General features: G+C 35.1%; 2 protein-coding genes across 2 annotated transcripts; both read right to left on the bottom strand.

Moving 5' to 3' along the window:
* Window positions 1–1,008: 1,008 nt before the first annotated feature.
* On the bottom strand, window positions 1,009–2,162 carry LOC137629220 (uncharacterized). The gene is made up of 3 exons (XM_068360483.1): window positions 2,039–2,162; window positions 1,484–1,563; window positions 1,009–1,333 (listed from the first exon to the last, which is right to left on the bottom strand). The coding sequence occupies exons 1-3, from the start codon at window positions 2,054–2,056 to the stop codon at window positions 1,009–1,011; spliced, it is 423 nt and encodes a 140-aa protein (XP_068216584.1). The 5' UTR covers window positions 2,057–2,162.
* A 4,121-nt stretch (window positions 2,163–6,283) lies between these two features.
* On the bottom strand, window positions 6,284–7,832 carry LOC137629013 (holotricin-3-like). Its single transcript, XM_068360269.1, has 3 exons — window positions 7,727–7,832; window positions 7,173–7,252; window positions 6,284–7,022 (listed from the first exon to the last, which is right to left on the bottom strand). Exons 1-3 carry the CDS (start codon window positions 7,742–7,744, stop codon window positions 6,719–6,721), a joined length of 402 nt encoding a protein of 133 aa, XP_068216370.1. The 5' UTR covers window positions 7,745–7,832; the 3' UTR covers window positions 6,284–6,718.
* Between the last annotated feature and the right edge of the window lie 523 nt (window positions 7,833–8,355).

Genomic DNA, 8,355 nt, shown 5'->3' with positions numbered 1-8,355 from the left:
TACACATCCTCCTCTTTCATCAAACAATTGACAATACTAAAATAACAATTCTTTTTCACTCAAGAGTTTAACTACTGTAATTATTCATTGGCTACTTTCCATTCGGTAAAAAGAGACTTCAACTATGGCAAGCAGCTCTTCTAAGAGAATGACATTCCAAAATCAAACCATTGTTCTCTAGTTTTGGGGAGTGTCATAGCCTCTGTATCATGGTTTTGCACTGTCCTGGTTTAGAGTTCTCTTGCTTTAGGGTGCTCTCAGTTACACTATTCTATCTGTTTCCTTGTTTCCTTTCCTAAAGGGGCTATTTTTCCTTTTGGAGCCCTTGGGATTATAGCATCCTGCTGGTAATGATTATAATACACCTACTGCTGTCCACGACAAACTCAGCGCTTCTACTGTAAAGCTGACAGAATCCATCTATTGTAGTTGTCAGATTAGCCACTAGAGCAGATATTTCTGCTTCAGTCATGTCTGAGATGGCTCATGAGAATTGGAGATATAAAGTGTTCATTTAGAACACCATAGGGGAATAATACAGAAAAACGGGGTTATGTATAAAGATAATTTATTTTTTGAAAATCATATCACAGTGTTTATAAATTCCATGAACGACTTACAAATTCAAAAACAATAACAATAACATTGTGGTTATGAGTGAAGTTATGTTTATTTGTTTGTTTGTCTGCGTGCGTGTTTGTGTGAGCATCTGTTTACAAAGTATCACTAAATATTTTTTATCTCAAATAACTATTATTAAGAGGGGTTGTGGACCTTAAATATTACTTAGATTTTGAGATCAATTTGTTTGTATAATCATTGTTTATTTTTATAGTGTTTGTGGAGGGTAGCTCTTTTAGATCTTTTTAACTTGTTATTTATCAGCCACATTTAAGTTTGGGTACATCTATATAATGGTGAGGAATTCTTGAAGTCATGATTATAATTAATAAAGAGCATTACAAAATACTGGCCCCCAAAGTAACTAAAATATGAGACTTTGGTTGTCTATTTGCCATAGCTTCCGTGGCCAATTGCTCCAGTGTGCACAGGCCTGACTACATCATGGACTGATCCAACTCCATGAACTGGCCTTACTCCACCAACTGATCCTACGCCACCATGAACTCCTCCTAAACCACCAAGACCTCCTCCTAAACCACCAAGACCTCCTCCTACTCCTCCATGAACTGGTCTAACTCCACCAACTGATTCTACGCCACCATGAACTCCTCCTAAACCACCAAGACCTCCTCCTACTCCTCCAGGAACTGGTCTCACTCCTCCATGCTGCCCATTGGATGGCCTACTGCCATGAAATGGACGGCCACCACTGAAAAGAAAAAGTTTCTTGATAAGCATGTCTTATATAACTAAGTGTAAAATTCAGAGTAGCATCTTTTGTCATTTTTCCAACTTTCACAGAAAATACAAAATTTAATTAATTAATGTAGAAAATGAAAAGATATTGCTAGTTTCTTACCCAAATCCTCCACTAGCGTAGGTAGGGCTGTGTGGTTCAGGATATGCAGCTACACTGCATACCAAAACGATAGCGACAAACTGTAGGAAATATAAATATTTTTAAGTAAGTTATAGTGTTTATTTATGGAATAGAAATGTATTGAGGTTAAATATAAGATTTAGAATTGCTTATATAAATTCGAGTGTAACTACATAGTGTTCATGTTTCTGGGTATTTCAATTTTTTTCTTTTATTATATATAATTCCATGAGTATTTAATCTGCATGGTATCCGTAATGAGATTTGATTTGATATGAAGTTCTCTCCGTAATGAGAAAATTAATAACTTTAAAGTAAGGGATCCATACTAAATTTAGATATAGACCCATATGATATATATACTTTTATCTAAAGTATACAGTACCAGCTGACCAATTGGACGATTTCAAATCGCACACCAGTAAAGAGGTTAATTTTGTAACGAAGAAAACTATAATCAGGAAAACTCAAATGGAAAATCTATGTGATGTGCTGTCAATTTGACAAAATAAATTGAACATCAGAGATCCTTACCAATACTGAGGCACGCATTTTGATGTTTGAATTGAAGCGAGGGAGATAGAGGTCTTCTTTCTCCTTGGAGTGAGTTCTTGTTGTCTCTATCAACCTCTTGCTGGCTTATATACCTGACAATCGCAAGAAGCTCTTGCTTTTCCCCGCCCCCTTTTCGATGACGTCACACACTTTCCCCGAACAGGTCGCTTGACGCGTTTCGAGAAAAGCGTTTTCGATGCTCATTTATAGTAGAGTTTATTAACTATTTTAAAACCTCTTAGAAATCTTTAATTTTCACACAGCAATTGCATCACTTTCCGTTTATATTATAGAGGAATTCGCACCTAAACGTTAATTTTATATCCATCAATAGGAGATTTTCCTGAACATAAGTAGCGCTTTTGTAACAAAGCTGGCAGTTGCGTGGAAGGAATTTCCTAATTTTATTAAGTCGAAACTTCCATTTTTTTTCCCTCGACTTTTGAAGTTTTCCTATTCGACTTTTTTCTTCTCCCGGGTTATTGACTGCTCAGCGCAGACTCGTCGTTTGGAATTGCAAGTGAAATATTCACTTATATGAATCATGCCGATTTTGGAAATTCGATCGTCCATTATTCTTTGGGCTATCTTAGCAAATTAATATTTACGATATTTTATACTGGCAACCACATTATCCTGTTTTATGAAAAAGCATTTATTATTATTATTATTATTATTATTATTATTATTATTATTATTATTATGAATGGAGAAGTATTGATTTAAAAGCTCAAGATAGAGACCAATGGCAAAATGTAACCACGGCCCTTTGCGTCAATAGGCGTAAGCAAAGACTATTATTATTATTATTATTATTATTATTATTGTTGTTGTTGTTGTTGTTGTTGTTGTTGTTGTTATTATTATTGTTTGAGCGGGACTCGAACCCTAGTCTGGCGAGCACTAGTCAGGACGTTACTACATCGGCCACTACTTCAAAACTGTTAAACAGTCCTATTTTTATAAGGATATTTTTATAAGGAATTGTTGGCAGTCATGTACCAGACGTGAATTGTATTATGTAGTGACAAAGTTGTCTCATTTCATCCTAAATCAATTGTTGTATTTTGGATCATAGTAAGTTTGCTTTTGAGAGTACACTCGAATACATTATCCTATCTTTTTTCTCTTCCTCTTGTTTTTTAAAGATTTTATAGTTTATATTTGAAAGATTTATTTTAATGTTACTGTTCTTAAAATATTTTATTTTAATTGTTAATTACTTCTCTTGTAGTTTCCTTATTTCCTTTCATCACTGGGCTATTTTCCCTGTTGGAGCCCTCGGATTTATAGCATTCTGCTTTTCCAACTAGGGTTGTAGCTTAGCAATTAATAATAATAATGATAATAATAATAATAATAATAATAATAATAATAATAATTTAATTACTAAAGTCATAGATTGTATGATTCCGATTGAGAGCTAAGGACAGTTAAAATATTTCATATAATTGAGATCTATTGTCAAACAAGTGTCCACTGATATCTAGAAAGAATGAGAAGCAAAAAGCCTGAACTTTATCACATTTCTCATATCGTTTATTTATTACCTTATTTCCTTCCCGTACTGGGCTATTTTACCCTGTTGGAGCCCTTGGGCTTATAGCATCTTTCTTCCCAACTAGGGTTGTAGCTTAGCTGATAATAATAATAATAATAATAATAATAATAATAATAATAATAATATATCGTCTTCGCTTATGCTATCCAAGAAGCGAACGTCTTGAGGCGGCTATTAGATGACATTTAAGGGATGACTTTCAAACAAAATGCTGATAGTCGGAAAATCGTTCAACAAGCTAAGAATCATGTGCATTGCCAGAAACATAAATATCATTAATATTAAACACCATTACATTCTATCTTAACAACGTTCAACTGAGCTCCACACGCCACTAGAAGAGTTGGAAGACCCAGGCCTACCTGGCTGATAACTACGAGGCGTGAAGTGGGAGATGATGATTGGAGAAGTATTGAATTAAAATCTCAAGATAGAGACGACCGAGAAGTAGTGAATTAAAAGCTCAAGATAGACACAACTGAGAAGTATCGAATTAAAAGTTCAAGATAGAGACGACGGAGAAGTATTTAATTAAAAGCTCAAGATAGAGATGACGGAGAAGTATTGAATTAAAAGCTCAAGATAGAGATGAAGGAGAAGTATTGAATTAAAAGAACAAGATAGAGACGACCGATAATTATTTAATTAAAAGCACAAGATAGAGACGACCGAGAAGTATTGAATTAAAAGCTCAAGATAGAGATGACGGAGAAGTCTCTCTCTCTCTCTCTCTCTCTCTCTCTCTCTCTCTCTCTATATATATATATATATATATATGTATATATATATATATATATATATATATATATATATATATATATGTATGTATATACACATACTGAGGACTATGAACGCGAAGTAGGAGATGATGAATGGAAGATGGTTGAATTAAAAGCTCAAGATAGAAACGACTGGCGAAATCTAACCGAAGCCTTTTGCGTCAATAGGCGTTGGAGGAGATGATGATAATGATGATGATGATGATTTGGGATATATACTGTATATATATATATATATATATATATATATATATATATGTGTGTGTGTGTGTGTGTGTGTGTGTGTGTTTTTAATACCTTTTTTCATTAGGGGTTCAAAATAACTTGAGTATGTTCATGGATGTCATCCTGGGGTAAAATTGGGACTTGCTTCGATATGTCAGACAATTATTTAGCATGAGTAGAAATATCGGGCAAACCTGTTCATGAAGGGTGTTCTTCAAAATTCAACGTCTTGTAGCTTCCGATATTTTCTTAAGAACCGTAGTAATATTCACCCCACCATCTCTCTCTCTCTCTCTCTCTCTCTCTCTCTCTCTCTCTCTCTCTCTCTCTCTTAGCAGCAGCATTCATTTACTAGGTAATTTAGTTAGTCCACTAAATTCCTCTGTGCAAACTGTAACTGCCTCAAGTATCTCTCCGTCTTAAATGGGTTACAGTTATCCTTCCCATGATTCTGAGTGATAAGTACTTTACTTTGTATTTTATGTGCTAGCCTGTCATTTATCTAAGCTACTCTGAGTACGGCCTATGGATATCAATTTTGTATGAGGAATATCCCTTATTGTTATTAGCCTTTTTATCATGTCCACTCAACCTATTTTAATTCCAGCATGGCACTCTGTTTCCCCTTCCGAATATCATTTTTGTCTTGTTCCATTTTCTTTCTACTATAATTTTCACTTTCTTTAGGAATCCAGTCATAATTCAATTCTCGGCTACATTCACTGCGAGAGTCCATTTCTAAAAGGTCGTCATCCTGTTCAGTCAATTCCATCTTGATTCTTCTCAACATAGGCAGGCCTAGGGTAAGTTACCTAACTGCAAACTAGTTCAGATGATTTGAAAATTATGGAATGATCTTACTAATGATTATAGCCAGTAATTTTTTTGGATCTTAGCTTCAAGAAGTCAACAAAACACTACCTTTAAGGACACCTTTAGTCACCCATTGAGATTTTACCACTAGAGAGTTATTGGGTCCTGTGACTGGCCAGATAAATTTAGCATTACATTGGAACCCTCTCTGGTTACGGCTAAGTTTTCTTACGCCTCTTTACATACACTGAATATATTACCCTATCCTTTACACATCCTCCTCTTTCATCAAACAATTGACAATACTAAAATAACAATTCTTTTTCACTCAAGAGTTTAACTACTGTAATTATTCATTGGCTACTTTCCATTCGGTAAAAAGAGACTTCAACTATGGCAAGCAGCTCTTCTAAGAGAATGACATTCCAAAATCAAACCATTGCTCTCTAGTTTTGGGGAGTGTCATAGCCTCTGTATCATGGTTTTGCACTGTCCTGGTTTAGAGTTCTCTTGCTTTAGGGTGCTCTCAGTTACACTATTCTATCTGTTTCCTTGTTTCCTTTCCTAAAGGGGCTATTTTTCCTTTTGGAGCCCTTGGGATTATAGCATCCTGCTGGTAATGATGATTATAATACACCTACTGCTGTCCACGACAAACTCAGCGCTTCTACTGTAAAGCTGACAGAATCCATCTATAGTAGTTGTCAGATTAGCCACTAGAGCAGATATTTCTGCTTCAGTCATGTCTGAGATGGCTCATGAGAATTGGAGATATAAAGTTTTCATTTAGAACACCATAGGGGAATAATACAGAAAAAAGGGGTTATGTATAAAGATAATTTATTGTTTGAAAATCATATCACAGTGTTTATAAATTCCATGAACGGCTTACAAATTCAAAAACAATAACAATAACATTGTGGTTATGAGTGAAGTTATGTTTATTTGTTTGTTTGTCTGCGTGCGTGTTTGTGTGAGCATCTGTTTACAAAGTATCACTAAATATTTTTTTATCTCAAATAACTATTATTAAGGGGGGTTGTGGACCTTAAATGTTACTTAGATTTTGAGATCAATTTGTTTGTATAATCATTGTTTATTTTTATAGTGTTTGTGGAGGGTAGCTCTTTTAGATCTTTTTAACTTGTTATTTATCAGCCACATTTAAGTTTGGGTACATCTATATAATGGTGAGGAATTCTTGAAGTCATGATTATAATTAATAAAGAGCATTACAAAATACTGGCCCCCAAAGTAACTAAAATATGAGACTTTGGTTGTCTATTTGCCATAGCTTCCGTGGCCAATTGCTCCAGTGTGCACAGGCCTGACTACACCATGGACTGATCCAACTCCATGAACTGGCCTTACTCCACCAACTGATCCTACGCCACCATGAACTCCTCCTAAACCACCAAGACCTCCTCCTACTCCTCCATGAACTGGGCTTACTCCACCAACTGATCCTACGCCACCATGAACTCCTCCTAAACCACCAAGACCTCCTCCTACTCCTCCAGGAACTGGTCTCACTCCTCCATGCTGCCCATTGGATGGCCTACTGCCATGAAATGGACGGCCACCACTGAAAAGAAAAAGTTTCTTGATAAGCATGTCTTATATAACTAAGTGTAAAATTCATAGTAGCATTTTTTGTCATTTTTCCAACTTAAACAGAAAATACAAAATTTAATTAATTAATGTAGAAAATGAAAAGATATTGCTAGTTTCTTACCCAAATCCTCCACTAGCGTAGGTAGGGCTGTGTGGTTCAGGATATGCAGCTACACTGCATACCAAAACGATAGCGACAAACTGTAGGAAATAGAAATATTTTTTAAAGTAAGTTATAGTGTTTATTCATGGAATAGAAATGTATTGAGGTTAAATATAAGATTTAGAATTGCTTATATAAATTCGAGTGTAACTGCATAGTGTTCATGTTTCTGGGTATTTCAACATCTTTTTAATCATATATAATTCCATGAGTATTTAATCTGCTTGGTATCCGTAATGGATTTGATTTGATATGAAGTTCTCTCCGTAATGAGAAAATTAATAACTTTAAAGTAAGGGATCCACACTAAAGTTAGATATAGACTCATATGATATATATACTTTTATCTAAAGTAAACAGTACCAGTTGACCCATTGGACGATTTCAAATCGCACACCAGTAAAGAGGTTAATTTTGTAACGAAGAAAACTATAATCAGGAAAACTCAAATGGAAAATCTATGTGATGTGCTGTCAATTTGACAAAATAAATTGAACATCAGAGATCCTTACCAATACTGAGGCACGCATTTTGATGTTTGAATTGAAGCGAGGGAGATAGAGGTCTTCTTTCTCCTTGGAGTGAGTTCTTGTTGTCTCTTATCAACCTCTTGCTAGCTTATATACCTGACAATCGCATGAAGCTCTTGCTTTTCCCTGCCCCACTTTCGATGACGTCACACACTTTCCCTGAACAGGTTGCTTGACGCGTTTCGAGAAACACGCGTTTTCGATGTTGATTTATTGAAGAATTTACTAACTATTTTTAAACCTCTTAGAAATCTTTAATTTTGCCACAGCAATTGCATCACTTTCCGTTTATATTATAGAGGAATTCGCACCTAAACGTTAATTTTATATCCATCAATAGGAGATTTTCCTGAACATAAGTAGGCGATTTTGTAACAAAGCTGCCAGTTGCGTGGAAGGAATTTCCCAATTTTATTGATTCGAAGATTCCAGTTTTTTCTTTCGACTTTTGGAGTTTTCCTATTCGACTTTTTTCTTCTCCCGGGTTATTGACTGCTCAGCGCAGACTCATCATTTGGAATTGCAAGTGAAATATTCTCTTGTATGAATCATACTGATTTTGGAAATTTGATCTCCATTATACATTGGGCTATCTCAGCAAATGGATATTT

This window comes from Palaemon carinicauda, chromosome 37 (assembly GCF_036898095.1).
Source record: "Palaemon carinicauda isolate YSFRI2023 chromosome 37, ASM3689809v2, whole genome shotgun sequence".
Taxonomy (NCBI): Eukaryota; Metazoa; Arthropoda; class Malacostraca; order Decapoda; family Palaemonidae; genus Palaemon; species Palaemon carinicauda.
This window is presented reverse-complemented; position numbering and strand designations above follow the sequence as displayed.

Coding starts and splice junctions, on each gene's coding strand:
- LOC137629220 (XM_068360483.1), bottom strand. Junction 1,334..1,483: donor TACGCTAGTGGAGGATTTGG/GTAAGAAACTAG, acceptor TTTTCTTTTCAG/TGGTGGCCGTCCATTTCATG.
- LOC137629013 (XM_068360269.1), bottom strand. Junction 7,023..7,172: donor TACGCTAGTGGAGGATTTGG/GTAAGAAACTAG, acceptor TTTTCTTTTCAG/TGGTGGCCGTCCATTTCATG.